Source organism: Bos javanicus, chromosome 19 (genome assembly GCF_032452875.1).
Source record: "Bos javanicus breed banteng chromosome 19, ARS-OSU_banteng_1.0, whole genome shotgun sequence".
Taxonomy (NCBI): domain Eukaryota; kingdom Metazoa; phylum Chordata; class Mammalia; order Artiodactyla; family Bovidae; genus Bos; species Bos javanicus.
The window spans coordinates 37,495,738-37,513,797 of record NC_083886.1 but is presented as its reverse complement, the minus strand read 5'-3'; the positions used below and the strand labels follow the sequence as shown (position 1 = coordinate 37,513,797).

The 18,060-nt window shown below is 54.8% G+C and overlaps 2 protein-coding genes across 25 annotated transcripts in view; both read left to right on the top strand.

Annotated features, from left to right (window-relative positions):
* Positions 1 to 8,215, top strand: part of CACNA1G (calcium voltage-gated channel subunit alpha1 G) — a 62,033-nt gene extending 53,818 nt beyond the window's left edge. For 6 of the 19 annotated variants that reach the window (XM_061391377.1, XM_061391378.1, XM_061391375.1 and 3 more), the window contains 5 exons: positions 223 to 576; positions 3,323 to 3,457; positions 5,312 to 5,489; positions 5,818 to 5,987; positions 7,150 to 8,215. In XM_061391377.1, coding sequence (XP_061247361.1) covers positions 223 to 576; positions 3,323 to 3,457; positions 5,312 to 5,489; positions 5,818 to 5,987; positions 7,150 to 7,890 — 1,578 coding nt within the window. In that variant the 3' untranslated portion in view covers positions 7,891 to 8,215. Of the gene's footprint in view, positions 1 to 222; positions 577 to 660; positions 730 to 1,273; positions 1,418 to 3,322; positions 3,458 to 5,311; positions 5,490 to 5,817; positions 5,988 to 7,149 lie in introns of those variants that run through there. The other 13 variants (XM_061391384.1, XM_061391382.1, XM_061391383.1 and 10 more) reach the window with 5 other exon arrangements.
* A 6,938-nt stretch (positions 8,216 to 15,153) lies between these two features.
* ABCC3 (ATP binding cassette subfamily C member 3) overlaps positions 15,154 to 18,060 on the top strand; it is a 48,202-nt gene continuing 45,295 nt past the window's right edge. For 3 of the 6 annotated variants that reach the window (XM_061391367.1, XM_061391368.1, XM_061391366.1), the window contains exon 1: positions 15,164 to 15,470. In XM_061391367.1, the coding sequence (XP_061247351.1) occupies positions 15,426 to 15,470 (45 nt within the window). In that variant the 5' untranslated portion in view covers positions 15,164 to 15,425. Of the gene's footprint in view, positions 15,471 to 18,060 lie in introns of all 6 variants that reach the window. The other 3 variants (XM_061391369.1, XM_061391370.1, XM_061391371.1) reach the window with 2 other exon arrangements.

Genomic DNA, 18,060 nt, shown 5'->3' with positions numbered 1-18,060 from the left:
CCTCCATGCTGGAACACTCCGGGACTCCCTCTCCCCAAGACATTCTCTAACTCACACCTCCCAGGACAGTGGCTCATGCTCTTTTGCCCCTCGGACACCATCACGCCCTCCTCCTGCCCTTCCTTGTTCCCCTGCAAAGCTCTGTGACACTGGAGACCTGACTTCCTGTGAAAGCTCTGTCCACTGCCCTCCCAACCTCACTCCTCTAACCTGCCTCCCCAGGACACCCTCCGGGACTGTGACCAGGAGTCCACCTGCTACAACACGGTCATCTCCCCCATCTACTTCGTTTCCTTCGTGCTGACAGCCCAGTTTGTGCTGGTCAACGTGGTCATTGCCGTGCTGATGAAGCATCTGGAGGAGAGCAACAAGGAGGCCAAGGAGGAGGCCGAGCTGGAGGCTGAACTGGAGCTAGAGATGAAGACGCTCAGCCCACAAGCCCCCTCACCACTGGGCAGCCCCTTCCTCTGGCCTGGGGTCGAGGGCCCCGACAGCCCTGGCAGCCCCAAACCTGGGGCCCCACATGCCACACCCCACACTGGAGCAGCCTCCCGCTTCTCCCTGGAGCACCCCATGGTGAGCAGAGACCCCCGCTCCGCCTCTAGGGAATGTGGAACAGAGACGGGTGGTGTGGGTGCTCAGTTGGTGGGTGGCGCACAGGGAGCAGGCAGCAAGCAGACCCTAGGGCTCCTCCTGAATCACCTGACCCTCCTGCCTCGATGTGGAGAGGTAAGCAGGCCCTTGGCTGTCCCCAGAGATGGCTGCCCACACTTGCAGCGTGGGGCCACCCCAGCAAGCCACTGGCACACTTGCTGGCTCATCTGTCCCGGTGCCTCCAGCTTGGCTGGGACTTCCCTTCCTGGCTTTTAGGGTCAAGGTTATTTTCTGTTTCCTACCTGTTTCTCTCTTACCCTTGCCCTGATTTTGCCAAACGTCTTTCCTCCCCCACCCTCAACCTGCCTGATGCCATCTCTCAATCCTTCTTCCTGATCTTTTCTTTCTTTCCCCTTCTCTCCCTCTGGGCTCCCCTGTTTTCCATCTCCTATCTCTCCTTCCTCCTCCCACACCTCTCTCTTGCCCACCTTCCCCACTGCCCCCTTTCTCTCTCTCTCTATTGTTATTGTTATGTGTGTGTGCGCATATGTGTACGTATATGTGACTTCCTCTTTTTCTCTGTCTCTTCTCAATCCCTGCCACGACACTTCCCATCACTGCTCCTCTGACCCTCACTCCCCTGACTCTTTGGCTCCCCTTATGGGCTGGTCCTCCCCAGGACAGACAGCTGTTTGACACCATATCCCTGCTGATCCAGGGCTCCCTGGATGGGGAGCTGAAGCTGATGGACGAGCTGGCAGGCCCAGGGGGCCAGCCCTCTGCCTTCCCTCCTGCCCGCAGCCCAGGCGGCTCCGACCCACAGGTTACTGTGTCCCTGTGCTGTGCCCCTTCCCCTGACTGTGCTGGGCTGTGCCATGCTGTGCCATGCTTCTGGGGAGGTGGGGCTGTCTCCTGCCCACTGGGTGTTTGGGGAAAAAACAGCTTTACCTCAGTTGAACTGGGCGTGGCAGGAGGTGGCCAGGGGTTCTTCAGGCTGAGATCCACCTCTGGAACACGTAGTTGGAAGGTAGGGATGCTGAGATAACGCTTCGGAGGGAGAAGAATAGATGGAGGAGGGGTTTGGAGAGGGTAATCGTCAGAAAGAACCCGGAAGAAAAGAGGAGCAGAAGACGAGTTGGCAGTGGGTTAGCAGATGGTCAGAGTGACGAACAAGATCCAGGAGAGAGGTGCTTTGGGGATGAGTGCAGGTGGCTAGGGGACCCACTGAGGGACATGTCTTAGGCCACAGTCTGCTTCTTCCCTGTATCCACTGCCCTCCCCACTAGTTCTGTTTGGTGGCCTTTTAAGCTATGGAAAGCGCTGGGCACGGTGGATGCTATCTGCAGCCAGTGGCTTCTGACCTGGCCCTGAGAGGGGATGGAAGGCTCCGGTCAGGAGTGGGTTCAAGGACCTCGTTTGAAATAGGACTTGGCTTCTTCCCCAAGCCTTGCATCTTCCCACAGCAGCACATGCTTTTCTCCTCCAATCCCATCTCAGTGCAGTCTTCTGCTTCCTGGGGTTCTCTTCCTTCTCCTCCTGGGACCTGTCTCACCACCTTTGACCCCCTCCACTTGGAGGTGCACCCCAAAACCCTCCTCCTAAGTCAGGGACTGCAGGAAAGCCCCTGGTAGACCCAGAGTGGAAGCAAGGAGACAAGTTTCAGCTGTAGATAGAAAGCCTAGTGTTCCATGGGCCATGATGGATGATGGGGTGGGCAGGCAGGTTCCCAGTACCTGGGACACCTGTTAGCCTGATCAAAGAAATGGACGGTGATCCTTAAATAGGAAGGGACCTTGCTCTAGGGTTCCTGACCTCTTGTTGGATTCAGGCTCAGATAGACTATAGGGTCCTGAACCTGGCAGTGACCTAGAATGGTCCCTGAGAGATCAAGTCCATTCCTGAGTCCTCTCATCCTGAAGGAAGGTCATGGGGAAAGGTGCTGGGGGAGAAGAAGATGTTGAGAAGGTGACCAGGCAGTCAGCTCATCTGGGAGGCATGGCCCCACTCTCCCCCAGGGTCTTGCAGGCACTGAAGCCCAGCTGCAGATCCCAGGTGAGCCAGCCAGATGGGGCACTAGCCCAACTGAGTGTGCCCAATTCAGGCCAGCGACAGGAGAGCCCTCCCAGAACCCAGGCTGGAAAGGGCAGGTGGAGGAGGGCCCAGGAGGGGAGATGCCAGCATTCGGGGGCAGGCCAAGTCCGGCCAGGCTTTTGGAAGCAGAGGGAATAGGCAGAAAGCGGTCGTCAGGCTGGCAGCTTTGTCCCCAGCACCCCCTACGCTGCTCTGTCTTGCTGGGAGCAGAGAGGCGCTTTGCGGGCCTTTCTTCTTTTTTTTTTTTTCTGGTATCTTCTTTATAAGAGTCAGAAGCCCTCCCAGCTCCCTGCTCCCTCCCTGGATGGTGGTCATGTGGGAGGGGCTGTCAAGATTCCTGCAGCATCTTTAGAACGTGTTTCCATGTCTCCTCGCTTTGTCAGTGTTTGCTCCAGCTCTCTGGCGCCTGTGCAGCCTCTCTGATCAGAGCAGGGGTTTGAAGTAGGGGTGGGGGGGAGGTGCTCTCAGTTTACTTGGGAAAGGGGTGGGAAGAGAGAAAGGAGGGACTTACTCCTTATGCTCTGTGAACAATGGGAAAAGAGGGGCTCTGTGTGTGTGTGTGCATGTGTGTGTGTGCACATGTGAGAGCACGCACTGTCCTGGTTTCTTATGCCTGATCATCTCTCTCCCTGTCTAGATCCCTCTAGCTGAGATGGAGGCTCTGTCTTTGACGTCAGAGATTGTGTCTGAACTGTCCTGCTCTCTAGCTCTGACGGATGACTGTCTGCCTGATGACACTCACACACTCTTACTTAGTGCCCTGGCGAGCAATGTACATACACACAGCCCCCCCGCTGCTCCCCAGCCCCCCAGGGGCAGGCTGACTGCAGGGGCTCCGGATCCCTCCCCCTCACTCTGCCGCCAGCCCTACCCTGAGGCAGCACTTAGTGTCCCAGGCTTTACTAAGGTCCCCCACTGTGGACAAAGAAATAAGATTTAACTGGGGCCTTGCCCAGAGGGCCCAGGGGCAGCAGTTGTGAAAGGGTTAATCCAGATACCCAAGAGTGACCGAGCTCAACTCAGAGGTGTTATCAGACAGCTGACCAGCATGCCTGTCTGGCCACAGAGTTGGTTTGTGTATTTGGAGCCCCATGCAGGCCAGCCCTCCCCCTCCCTGCACCCCTCCTTCCCACCTCCCCTTCCCACCTGCCCCCAACATGAGCCATTCACCAGCACACAGGGGTGAGAGGCACATCCCTGCTGCTACCACCATGCCCTCTCCACCCAGGGCAGGGGGTGGGGGGGCGTTCCTGTCTCCCCTGTCCCTGTCCCTGGGTGTTCCCACATCCGGAGGGGCTTCTTTGTGTTCTGACAGCTTCTCCACTTTTACCCAGCTCTCCCATCCACATCTAACAGTGAGCAGCCCCCTCCTCCCTACCTTCCCCTCCTCTTGGCACTTAAGGAGGGACAGGGGCCCATTTCTCACAGCAGGGCTCTGTTGACCATAGACTCGGGGTCCCTGGGGGTCTTGGAGTGGTTGGCAGAAGTGGAGCCTGGGGCTGAGAGAGGAAGCAGAGGATCCAGACTGTTTTCTGACAGTCATTCTCAGGCCTGCTGGGACTACTTACCTGGCTGAGTCTGCAAGGGGACAGGAATCTACGGCCTCTCTGAGAACTAGGAATGGACATGAGAAATAGGAATGAGAACTAGAGATGGAGAAATCTCCTGGGAACAAATCTTGTTTCCCTCCATTTGGGGTCAAAAGCTGATGACTGCCTTTCTTTGAAATACAATTTTAAAAAATCCACTCTCATTTCTAGTCTGTCCACTCAGGGAGGGCCTGAGACCATGGTATCCAGGCCTTGCTCACCACCCACCACCTGCCAGAGTCATTGTTTAATTAAAGAGAGGTGGGGCGGTGGGTAAACCAGCTGTGAACCATCCCCTTAGTGTTCAACTGTCACTCAGCTCACATTAACCCAGTCCTTGTCTAGTGCTGGGTGCTGCAGCTGCATTAAGAACTGGATGATGAAACAGCCTCTGTTCTGCAGGGAGTCTCTGGCTGCCTCCTCTTCTACTCATTGGGAAGGTCCTCCCCGACTCATCAGTCCCCCCACAGCCCCAGCGCAGTAATTGAGATAGGGAGTATGTGCGTGTTAAGTCGCTTCAGTCGTGTCCGACTCTTTGTGACCCTATGGACTGTAGCCTGCCAGGCTCCTCTGTCCACAGGATTCTCCAGGCTATCTCCAGGTGGGATGCTGAGGGCGGCTGGTGCTATTAGCTTTTAACTCTCCACTGTGCAGCTTCAGAACCTCTCAGTGAGGCCTTGAGTATGAGCTCTTGGGCTGCCTGCAGGGCTGGGGGCTGGGGGCTGCTCTCCCTCCTCCTCACCTCTCCGTCATCCCCGGTGGGAAGCTCCAAGATGTAGTATGAATAGTTTTCTGGGGGCAGGGCATCCTCCTACCCACTTCCTCTCTGTATTTGGAAGGCTCATCCATGTGTCTGGTCCTTCTCCCCAGCCACATTCATCCCATCACCACCTTGTCCAGGGAGGGGATGGGGGCCAGGGTCTGAATGAGGTGGTGGGCTTCTGAGTCCCATCACCTAGCTCTGCCTCAGTTACCCAATCTGATGCCCCTCTTCCTCCTATTTCCTCCCCCCATGCCCCTCACTGTTCCTTTTGCAGATGGAGTCCCACCCTGAGGAGGTGCCCGTCATGCTAGGACCAGATCTGCTGACTGTGCGCAAGTCTGGGGTCAGCCGAACGCACTCTCTGCCCAATGACAGCTACATGTGCCGGGATGGGAGCACTGCCGAGGGGTCCCTGGGACACAGGGGCTGGGGGCTCCCCAGAGCTCAGTCAGGTACCAAAGCTGGGGGCAGGCCCACTTGGCTCACACTGGGAGATCCGTCCTTGCCTAAGCTCAGTCCTGCTGTCTGGAAGTAGGGGTACTGAGGCAGCCAAAGAGGCCTCTCCTACCTCTGAGGATCCCCCAGGCTGAAGGGGTCAGCTTCCCCTGCCTGGGGGAGCCCCCAGCCTGAGGGGAGCGGCTTTCAATCCAGGGTGGGGATGGGGTGGTTAAAGCAGAGGCCCCAGTTGGGGGAGAGTGGATAGTTGATGGGAGGGACTCAGGTGGGGGCCAGCACATTGACTGTCCAGGTCTTCTCTCTCCCCGCCACCTCCCCTCACAGGCTCCATCTTGTCCATCCACTCCCAGCCAGCAGACACCAGCTACATCCCGCAGCTTCCCAAAGATGTGCCCCATCTGCTCCAGCCCCATGGTGCTCCCACCTGGGGCACCATCCCCAAATTGCCCCCACCAGGCCGCTCCCCTTTGGCTCAGAGGCCACTCAGGCGCCAGGTGAGCTGGTATAGTGGATGGGCATGGGCTGGGGCTGGCCTCTCTGCTGGGAATCCTAGGCTGCTGGTGATGATGAGGCTTGCCACTTCCATTCTCCCAGCGAACATTTATTGTGTGCCAATAGTGTGCCAGACTGAGTTCTAGATGCTGGGGACACAATTCTAGGCAAAGCAAAGTGGTCTGTGTCCCCTTGGGGGCACAGAAGAAGCCAGAGAGCGGAGGGGGTCACGGTTGTCCAGGGCCACATGTCAGGTTGGAAATAGACCCTGGGTCTCTGGATTCCCTTTCCATGGGCAGAGCTGCCCCACAAGTCTCTGTACTTGTAGACCTAGCTAAGGGGCACAAGGCATGTTCTGGTTGTCTCCACTTTTGGTGACTCCCAGGGCTCAGCTTCCAGATCCCACACTCAAGGAGCACAGAACAAAGGCTCGGGTAGCCAGGTGAGGCCTGTCTGCCCCTCTGTGACAAGGCCGCTGCTCATGCTGTGTGTGTCCCAGGTATGAGGATAGCTACCTGAGCATCTGCTTTAATCCATCACCTTTGGGAGCAGCCACAGTCCTCAGCTGCTTCTCAAATATTCACTGAGCAGCCTCCATGTCTGGGCACTGGGGACCGGGACAAATGAGACAGCGCCTGCCCTCTGGAGCCCACGGTATAATAGCAGAGACAAGTACCCCATCAGGTCACTGCAGCAACAGGGTGCTCACGTGTGTGGTACAGCAGAGAGCAAAGAGGAAGGAGTCAGTTTTACTTTGGGGTAAAGATGGTCGGGTATTACATCACAGAGTACTTGAGCCCATAAAGTCAAAGGATGCTTGCCATTTGGGAAGGGTATGTAAGGCCAAAGAAATAGCCTGTGCAGAGGCTAGGAGGCGTGAAGGAGATGGCTGGGGAGCAGGGCTGGCCCAGTGCTTTCTGGGATCATGTGGGTTGGGAGCTGCATGGAGCAATTCCTGCAGACCTGGGGTGGGGACACAGTGGACAACAGACAGCAAATAGTGCATGATCCCCATCTCCCAGTAAGAGCAGACACTGAGAATCCCCGCTTAGGGTGGTCCTGCAGCTCCATGGAGGGGAAGGAGGAGTGGTCTGACCTGCCAGGTGGGACAGTTCTTGGGGGAGAGGAAGCCTGCGGGCTGAGCCCTCCCCTTACCCCATACAGGCAGCAATACGGACGGATTCCCTGGACATTCAAGGCCTGGGCAGCAGGGAAGACCTGCTGTCAGAGGTGAGTGGGCCCTCCCCGCCGCTGGCCCGGGCCTCCTCCTTTTGGGGCCACTCCAGCACCCAGGCTCAGCAGCATTCCCGCAGCCAGAGCAAGATCTTGAAGCACATGCCCCCGTCAGCCCCCTGCCCAGGCCCAGAACCCAAGTGGGCCAAGGGCCCACCAGAGACCAGAAGCAGCTTAGAGCTGGACACGGAGCTGAGCTGGATTTCAGGAGACCTCCTGCCCACGGACAGTCAGGAGGAAGCCCCGTCTGCACGGGACCTGAAGAAGTGCTACAGCGTGGAGGCGCAGAGCTGCCCGCGCCGGCCGGCATCCTGGCTGGATGAACAGAGGAGGCACTCCATCGCGGTCAGCTGCCTGGACAGTGGCTCCCAACCCGCCCTGGGCCCTGATCCCTCAAGCCTTGGAGGTCAGCCTCTAGGGGGAGCTGGGAGCCGGCCCAAGAAGAAACTCAGCCCACCCAGCATCTCCATAGACCCCCCAGAGAGCCAGAGCCAGGGCCCTCGGCCCCCACCCAGTCCTGGTGTCTGCCTCCGCCGGAGGGCTCCGTCCAGCGACTCCAAGGATCCCTTGGCCTCTGGCCCTCCTGACAGCATGGCTGCCTCGCCCTCCCCAAAGAAAGACGTGCTGAGTCTCTCTGGTTTATCCTCTGACCCAGCAGACCTGGACCCCTGAGTCCTGCCCCACTGTCCCACTCACCTCTCTCCACTGGGTGCCAAATCCTAGCTCCTCCTCCTGGGCTGTATTCCTGAAAGGTTCCAAATGGGCACCGAGGAGGTGCTCCTCCTTGCCTCAGTGGCGCTGGGCACCGGCAAGCAGAATTTCCAGAGTTAACAGCAGCAGCCCCAGCTCTGGACAGCCCTGGCCACCTTGGCTCCAAGTGGAGAGAGAGGCCCAGCAGAGCTGAGGTTCCCGACACCAGGAGCTGTTGGGAGAAAGCAATACGTTTGTGCAGAATCTCTATGTATATTCTATTTTATTAAATTAATTGAATCTAGTATTTGCGGGATGTACGACATTTTGTGACTGAAGAGATTTGTTTCCTTCTGCTTTTATGTGTCTCAGAATATTTTTGAGGCGAAGGCGTCTGTCTCTTGGCTATTTTAACCTAAAATAACTAGTCTAGTTATGTTCCCTCTTCTTGCAAAGCACAAGCTGGGATCGAGAGTGCATTACAGCCTTGACGGGGGCCCATCTTCAGTGGAGAGCAAGAACCATTTTGGAAACTGTAATGTAACTTATTTTTTTCCTTTAATCTTGTCATCATTTTCTGTAGGGAAAAAAAAAAGAAAAAGATTTTACAAATGAAATGGAACCTTTTTATATATACATACATACATATCTATATCTATAATAAAGTAATTTTCCAAAATAAAAAGTTAATCACAGTCCAGAATAAAAGCCAAAGAGACAGAGTTAGGTATTTCCAGATGGCAATGGACAAAGACTCCTGGAGATGGGGAGTGGGTGGTGGGGAAGGAAGGGGTCAGAGCTGTGTGTGTGTGTGTGTGTGTGTGTGTGTGCGCCGCGCACACAGTACCCAGAGAGAGGGGGGGGCGGGACACAGCCTGGCCTCCCAGGGGTGAGGGAAGAGAGAAGCCCCTCTGTTGGTGGCAGGCTGGACAAGCAGGGTATACTCCTGCTTCTATCAAAGCTTTATCGCTTCCTTTTAGCCAGGCAGCTCTGTGAATGTGAGTGATGCCAGATTAAATCTTATTTCTGCTGACAGCTATCAGCCCCACACTGAAAGCTGGAAATTGGCATAATGAAGCTGTTTTGGTTTAATGAGGCTGACTGAGGCTGGGGGAGGCGTCTCAGCTGCTGTAATGGGGATTTGAGGGGTGTTTGTTGGGGGGAGGCAAGTGCTTCTGCGTTTTCCTTCCTCAGGCTTCAGCCAGGGTAACCTGAGTGGTCTGGGTTTCAGCCTGTTGCCCTGGGGGCGTTGGGGGGGCACCAACAGGGCCCTGGCACGGCAGGCACTGCCCCATCAGGGCTGGCAATGGGATTAAGCTATATAAACAGTGAGCTACTCCCTTCTAAGATGAGGGGGCCAGGGCTGGGACCTCTCCGTGGAGTTGATAGGGAGATGGCCCCCTGGGGGGTGATAAATGAGCATCATCAAGGTGTTTACACTGGCTGCTGCTGCCTGCCCAGTGGGAACGTGCCTGGGGGAGGGGGGCCGTGGCGGGTGGGGGGAGTTGGGGTGAAGGCAGCCAGGCAGTCCGAGGGGAGGAGGTGGGGAGGAGGAGGCGCCAGCAGCATAGCCCAGAACCTCCTTTCTGGTACTACCATAGGCAATATTCTTTTGTCTGAAACAAAATAATGTCATCGTGCCAAGGGCACTAACCACAGGCTCACCCAGTCTGTCCCTGCCAGCCACCCCCGAGCATCTGCCCCAACCCCAAACCCTTGAATACGCCTATCCCCTTACGCCTAGCACCTTCAAACCCCAGGACTCTTGAAAGCTGAAAGGCAGCTCGGGCTTGGCCGCTCTCACCCACATCCCCCATTGGAACCTGGAATCCCGGTGACGTGGGGGAGGCTGCTGGATGGTTGGACCTGGAAGTTTTGTCCAACCCAGTATTTTCTAAGCTGGTGAAAGTTTTTCTAACTGCTCTTTTGGACAGAAATAATACCACTCCTTGACACAAACACCTGGTTTCATCCTCTTAGGGTGTGCAATAGCATGAAACTCTTTTTCCTCTGGGCTCTTTGGGTAGGGAGAGGGGGGTTGCATGTAGGAACTGCCTTAAAAAAAAAAAAAAAAAGCAAATCTACACAAAATTCCTAGAGTTTTGTCACCTAGGTCTGTAGATTAAGCTTTTATACTTTGGTAGCATTCTGTAGCTGTCTATTCCTTAATGAAGGTAGGAGATTTGGGGAGGATGTTCTGGGGTCTTTTTTTTCTTCTAATGCTTATTGGAATCTGGGTCAAGGTGAAGCCAGAGAATTGGGCTGCTTCTCCCTCCCCTCAATCCCAGATTTCCCAACCATCCCCTGCCCCCAGGACCCCTCAGAGTTAGAGTGAATATTTCAGGGGAGAGAATTGTGGCCTCTCTGCCAAAAATGTAAAATCTTTATCAATGATGAAAGCTGTTGTGTCTCATTAAAAGGGTTCTGAAGTAGAAATAATGACACTGCTGAATCTTATTAACAGTATGTTATTAACAATCTTAACAACAAGGAAGCTAATCTCATGATGCTTGTCTGGATGGTTATTTGATTCTGCTCTAGGATACATCGGGGGTGGGAAGTGGAGGAGTCTGAAGGAGGCTAGGGTGAGGGGCTGGTGGAGGCAGCAGGTCCTGGACTAGGGCCTCCAGGACAGGCCAGGAGCTTCGGGGCTGTGAGGGCTTTGGGAGGTAAGAAATCTGCTTCTGGCACTTCTACTTTCAGCCTTCTCCTTGTGGGTTCAGAGGAAATTGTGTCAACAGCTACAGGCCCCCATCTCAGGCTTGGCTGCCTCTTTTTCCTCCACCTCAAGGTCCAGGAAAAGGTCTATCTAGGGGCGGGAGGACAAGGAAGAGCAAGCGGAGCGAGCACTAAAAACGAATCCGAGACTCATCTGCAGCCTCTCACCTACTTCTCACAACACCCTAGCAAGCAAAGTACTACTGCTATCCTTTTCCCACGAGGCAATGGGTTGAGAAAGGTTTCAGTGACTTGCCCAAGATTACGAAGCCAGGGGATGGCAGAGCTGAGGTCTTAATCTTGATCTAGCCAACCTCTAGACCACTGACTTCACACTACCCCAGCCTCTGTCCCATTGCGGAAGGTATGGGACATGGTGTGAGGCGTCCTAATCAAAAAATGACTTGCCAGGGAGGACTTTCCCAAAGCAGTCACATTTGTGTTCATGAAAATGTACTCCTGCACTCCCAGTTTGGTGTCCTCAGAGGCTTAGAGAAGCCCATAGCCCTCCACCTTGTGTGGAGAGAGACTTAACCACAAGGGAACTTATCCCTCAGCTCCAGGTGCCTGGCCAAGAGCTGGCCAAGGCTGACTCTGCAATTTCCCAGTTTCCCAAGTGCTGCCTTTTCCTAGTGTAATGTTCCTCTTGAAGCTCAAGGCACCTGCTCCCCTCCACCTCCTCCCACCCTCTCCTTTGTCTCTTCCTGCCCTCTCCCCTGCCCCACCCAGACCTCTCCCACTTTCCAAACATTGTCACCTCGACGTCACCCTTAATCCCCACCCATCAGAGCCCAGTGTCCATGACCTCCTCTCACCTTTCCGGGGAGGGGGGGAGGGGGGTGAAGGGCTGTGCAGCAGTGCAGTGAGCACGTTCGCCTTGTGGCACCTTGGTGCCCCTTCTGTAGAGGCACCTAGCCAGGAAGAGGACACCAACACTGATGGTCACCTTCTACAAACAGGGGCTGTGTACATCCCCCATGGGAGGAAACAGGCTTGCAGGGCCAGTGAAGGACTCATCTGTGCCTGGAGAATCGCAGCCATTGGAGTGCTGAGCCAACGGTGCCCTGTGATCCCAGCCCACAGCCAGTGGACCCAGGACTAATGCAAGATAGTGGTTTCCAGGAGGAGAATTAATTCTCAAAGGCGAGTTTAGGTGTCAATGGGTGTCCTGCTCTGAGGACACAGCAAGGAAGATCAAGGAAGTGGTGGCTCCAGTGAAAACCCAGGAGGGGATTCTGCTAAGAAATGTTGGAATTCTGTGTGTCTTAGCCCTGGTCCAGGTGTGGAAGCTGCTGACTGTGGCTCACCGAGCTAATTAATTCTTCTTGCTTTGAAAACTCCTGAAGCGGGCACAGCAGCCAGGGCTCACACACCTGCCGAATCAGATCAAAGTGCAGACTGGGAGCAGGAGGCCTCCTTGCAGACTCCACAAGTAGGGCCTATGTAGGCCCCACCAGGCTGGGTCTGGAGGAACGAGGCCCCACCCGCCACACAGGGAAAGAGAGCTAAAGTTTGAGAGCTGGATGTTGGTTTGGGGTTTGGGGGTGCTCCAAGCCTTCAAGAAGTCATGGGGGGTAAAAGAAAATAAGCAGTGAGTGGAGGGGAGAACTGGCAGCCTTTCTATTCTAATACTTTCCCCCTGTCCTATCAGTTCCGACCGACTCTCCCTGTTTGCAGGATTTCCTGTCTCTGGGTCTCCCTGACACCCACTTTCTCTGCTTTCTTTTCTCTGCTGTCACTGCTGCTCAAAGCTGTACCTTGCAATTATCTTATCTTTCCATCTTTCTGCCAGGAAATTCCCGATGCTGAGTTCCCCTGGGATGCTCGCTGGCAAGGGAGACGCAGCACACTCTCTGTGCATCCTGCGTGGAGCTGCAGTCACCTGGGGAGAGGGGATGGGGCTGGAGCCATTAAAGCTGGGGGAGGTTCGGTCCCTCTCTGTGCTGCCACCCACCCACAGGTCTTTACTGCTGCTCTCAGAAGCCTCAAGCTGGACACATCTTGGGTCTGAAAACTCCAAAGAAGAGTAGACAGTGCTCACTGCTGGGACTGTACCTAATGCTACAGCGGCCTTGCTACTTATGACCTCTTCCAAGGAGACAGGATTACTGTGTAGTCAGTTGACAAGCATTTCCTAAAGACCAACTTTGCCAGGCACTATCCTGGGTGCTGATGATATAGTGATAAGATTATCCTTGGGAAGTCCTTGGCAATCCAATGGTTAGGACTCCACACTTCCACTGTAGGGGGCATGGTGTTTGATCCCTGGCTGGGGAACTAAGACCCTGCATGCCATGTGGCCAAAAACAAACAAAAAACAAACAATATTATCTTTAAGATGTTCACAGTCTTTTGGGGGAGATAAGCAAGACAATCAGTGATGGAGTACAGGGAGGGAGGGCTGTGCAGAGAAAGGATCCCTCCTCAGGATTGGGTTGGGGGAGGTTCAAGGAAGGCCTGAGGGAGAAGGGCTTGAGTAAAATCTTCAGGGATGAGTAGAGTTTGTCAGGTGCAGAAAGGGAAATGAGGCATAGGAAGGAGAGTACGCTAAGCAGTCTTGAGGGGGACACAACAGCGAAGGACACAGGAAATTTATCCTGCCCAGAGGATGCATGGAAATAGCCCCGCAGTCAGAAGACATGGAGCTCATCCTGACTCTGCAGGACAAAAGGAGGGCCTCACTTTTCTTGCTTTGGTGAGAATGACCAGCAGCTTAATGTCTAGGAATATTGTAGCTGTTATTCAATGGTTTTGTGAAAGGAGCCACATTCCATGAGAGGCCAGGAAGGGCAAACTCCCAATGAATGTCTCAAGAGAGAGGGGAGGAAGCAAGGATTGCTAGGTGTCCCACTATGATCTCAATCTTGGAGGCTCCCACCCAGTGCCACAGGCTAGGGAAAGGCTCTCCAGTAGCAAAATGGGAAGGCTGGGGCCGAAAGGGATGGTGCTGCAGCCACAATGCTGAAGGCAGAACCCAAGCGTCCCAGTCCTAAACTAGAGGAAGGGTTGGCGGAGGATTCCCAGCTGCTCCACATAGAAGCCTAGATCAGCAGGATGGAAAGAGACCCTAGGTGGCATCTTGTCCAAGTTGCTCAAGAAACTGAGTCCCAGGGATATCAAGGGGCTTGTCACACAGTATATTAAAGATTCTGCCCAAGGCGCGGCAGGGGGTGGAGGTGATTCCGTCGACGTCGATTTCTGCCCTCGGGGACCTCTCAGACTGGCAAAGAAGACTGATTCTTCACAACTAAATATAACCCGAGACAGACTGTGACAGGAGTGTGAAAACTCTGCAGAGACCAGCTCAGAGATGGAGGGGGCTGGGAGACTGGGTGAGTTGGGGGCGGGGGGCAGACAAAGGGCTAAGAGGACTTGCCCAGTGGAAGGGGAGAGGCCCCAGTCTCCTGCCTGGGGAAGGGGGAGTCTTGTCCACCCTGCTCCCACCTCCACCCCTCTCATGCTGGCTCAGATCTCTGTTCTGATAGCCCATGGGTGAAAAGACTTCCTTCTCTGAGTTCCTGCCTGCCTGCCCAGAGGGATAGGAGGTGGCTGTGGCTTCTGTGCTATCTCGCTGGCACTCACCTACACCTGCTGGTGAGCAGCCAAGCAAGAAAACATTTTCTTTCAAGAACAAGTTCAGGGAAGGGATCACCTGGGCAGATCCTACAGACAGGAACAAGATTGGGAGGCAAGAGCAGGGAAGAAGTGCTAGGGGAACGGGAGATTCTTTCTCAATCCCAAGAGGGGTGATGAACTGGCTTCTGGGGTCACATTAGGGGAGAGAGGATGACTGGGGGAGTGAGAAATAGAGGGAAGGAGGGGTCCAGAATGGCCAAGCTGTGGAAAGCAGGAGAAGGCGGCCATTGACCGCCCCCCTCCAACAACACATTTTACAGATGGGGAATGTGGTGACTCGGTTTTAGGAGGGATGTGCTAATGTGGGGCCCTTCCTGGAGCCTCACCTGCCCATCTCCCACCCTTACCAGGCTGAAGTGGAGCCTACTAATGTGCCAGGAGATATGCTTGATGCTTTACATACCTTTCACATTTAATCCTCAGAGTAATCCTGTGACATAAGTACCTGGATTATCCTTGTTTTACAGAAATAAAAGTGGAGGCTGAAGCAGCTGGTGCAAAATTAGGGAGGGACAGAATCTCAGGTGGGCAGCTGTTCAAGATAACCATGGGAAGCCACCATCTGGACGATCCTGGGACCCTCGCCCATTCTCTCTCCTTGGGTGTACACATATGCACGCGCGCGCGCACACACACACACACACACACGCACACACGTGCACACTGTGTTGGTCTCTGCCAGTTCCCAGATAACTCACAAGCTCTTCCCATTTCACAGATGAGGAGACTGACATTCAGAGATGAACGTGACAGGGGTTTATTCCCGGAGAGAGTCTTGTTAAATCCCTTTCCACGTTCCTTGACTCCTGGGGGCCCCTCCCCCAGCAGAGTCCGGGAGCGGGTTGGGTGTGTCCTTCTTGGAAACAGCCCCAGCTCCCGCCCTAGCAGCTTCATCTCTCTGGGACTTCTCCCGACGCGGCACAGGGGCCACCTGAGGGAGTTGTCACTGTGTCAGTGGCCTCCGCTCCTGTCCCCAAAACCTTCCTGGAGCCGCAGTTTCGGGGAGGCGCTGTCGCAATTCGACCCAAAGGGCCTGGGGGAAGGGCTCGCGGGGGCGGGCCCGGGCGGAACGCCGGGGCGGAGGCGGCTGCAGGCGGTCGCTAGGTCTGTCTGGGGCCGGTAGGCGATAGTGCTCGCCCTCCTCGCAGCCGCGCCCGGACCTCATGGACGCTCTGTGCGGTTCCGGGGAGCTCGGCTCCAAGTTCTGGGTAAGGAGGTGTCCCCGGACTGAGGGCGCGAACTGGCTAGCCCTTACTCAGCCCCGGGGAGACGGCGATGTGGTGCGGGGAGGAGGCCTGGGTGGCATCGCCCAAAGCCTGGTCCCTAGTGGCCTCCTGCCCTCCCCAGCCGCATGGCAGAGTCTGGGAAAGCCAAGTACTAGGCTCCTCCAGGGCTCGGTGGGTGGCATCCTGAATTCAGAAGGTGTCCCCGCTTGCCCCCTCACCCTAGTCCCTCTCTGAGGCTGACTGCAGGAGGCAGAAGAGGCATGTGCCCATCCCCAGATGCTGATAACCCTTCAGTACCTGCCCCATGGACTAGGACTTGGATGCCCACCCCGCACCTTGTTGACCAGGTGCTTTGGGAGGCTGGCTGCACTGGGCTTTCCTCTCCTTCAAGGGATCCTGCTTCTTGGAAAGAGTTCCTTCTTTCCTCTGGGCAAGAGCCGCCAGAGAGCAGGCGATCCTCACTGCCCCAGCCACAGGAGTGAGAGGCAGACCTCACTCTGGAGGCAGGGCCCTACAGGTACAGGGTATCAGGATTTCCTGATCCACCCTCTCATTTTACAGATGGGGAAAGGGAGGCCTAGAGACTTGTTCAAAATCAGTCAGTTAGAGCAGCGTAGAGCTGGGATAGAAAAGTAGACCTTCCGCTTCACACACCAAATCTCTAAGACATTAGGCTGCTTTTCAGGCTGTTGACTGCAGACTCCCCGCTAGTTCAGGCGCAGTCCGTGTAGACAATCCAAGAGCTTTCTTACAGTTTTCAAAACCTGCTCCCCGCAGCTCCCTTGGTCACCATTGCCACTCTGGGAGGCCAAGTGGTGATGCGTCTCCGTTTTACAGATGAACTCAGATTCGAGGTGGTTATCTGGGCCTGCCCAGCGTAGGCTGCTCTCAGATCAGGGCCTCAGAATCCCAATCTCTAAATCTTTCTCCCATTTGAGGTGTCTGTACAGGTGTACTTGGTATTGTATGTGCCTAGTGTGTGTTATGCATGGGTGTGTGCTTGTGTGGGTGCGTGTGCCTGTGTGTGCACATAAGTGTGTGTATACAGTCAGGAACCCTACCCTTGGTCTGTGTTTGGGCTGGGCTGAGGGAAGTTACCTGGATTTTTAAAATGTGGGGCATTGGAATACCTGTAAAAAACGATTTTGGGGGATCACTCTTTTTCTCTGGGTCACTAATTGGTTCATCAGAGATGGTGTGACTTCTCTGTGGCTCTCCTTCTTGCCCAGCCCCACTGGAACCCCATCTGTCATCCAGTTTGATCCAGTCCAGATTCCAGAGATTCCTCCTTTGGCTCAGGAGTAGACTTCCTCTCACTGCCACTTAAGCCTGGCTGATGTAGCCATGGCAGATCACAGTATCTGAGGTGGCCAAGCAGAGGACCTGTAATCAAGGGGGCAGATGTGCCCAAGCCTCAAGTGCAAGGGCCCCTTGTTCCTGGGTAGACTGTTAACCCTAAGAGCTTAGGACTCTCCCAGGAACAGACTTTAAGGGACCAGGAGTTGGGGAACTCAGGACTCCTTTCCTGTTCTCAGGCCTTCCATGATACTGTAGAATCCAAGTATCAGAGTGTGGGCATGGAGCAGCCAGCCCAGCCCCTCATTACAGAGCTGGGGTAACTGAAGGAAGGGATTTTTCAAGGTCATGTGACAGCTACGGATTGCTGGACTGGAAAACAGGACCCGGAGATATGGTTCTAACTTTGCCATTGCCTGACTGTGAACCTTTGGGCTTCTGGACTCCCTGGTCCCTGAATTTGCTGTTGCTTATGAGCTATGTGCGCCTCCTCTGAGAACCCCAGGGTCCATGGGAGTCAGCGCATCTATGTTAGGTCCAAGAGGTGACTCCTTTGAGGTCTCTGAGTGGATACCTCAAATGACAAGGGAACTGACCACTCCTCTTCCTGACTTCAATGTCTAAGCACCTTCCATCTTCCACAGTATCTTCGTGGCTCCTGAAAGCTGTTCCAGGCTGTACCCAGTGTGGCTGGTGACTGGAGGTGGGGTGAAGAAAAAGCAGGAAGGTTCCCAGATCATGCTCTGAGTGTTTGCAGAGCTGAGACAAGGGAGCAGGGTCTGAGGCCTGGAGGCTGGAGCTATAACCTTAGCTCTAGTTCAGTTACCCAAAAGACCTGGAGCTCAGGGCTCCTCGTTGATGCTGTGCTAGTTTGCAGCTCATATTCATTGTGTGTCAGGCATAGTTGTCCCTGAACCTTTTATCTTTGAGGCCTATGGATGACCCACTTTGTTGGAAGTTGGTTCAGGGCAGCCAGAAAATACTTGAGCCAAGGGTGTAAAGCAGGGGCAAGAGAGATGGTTCCGGTCCCTCTGGGTCACTTGTTTATTCTACCCAGCCTTTTTGCTAGCTTATCCTCCCAGCCTGTTTTTCCACCTGTGAAATGGGGAAATAACCCATCTCCTAACTATCTCACAAGACATATGGAGATCAAATTAAAAACAGAATGTAAAGTGATTTGAGAACTTAAAACTCTGTTGGTAAGATGTTCATGTGTCATGATATCCCTGGGAAGAGGAAAAGAGGAAAAGAGATGAGGTTAGCAGGTCTGGATTTG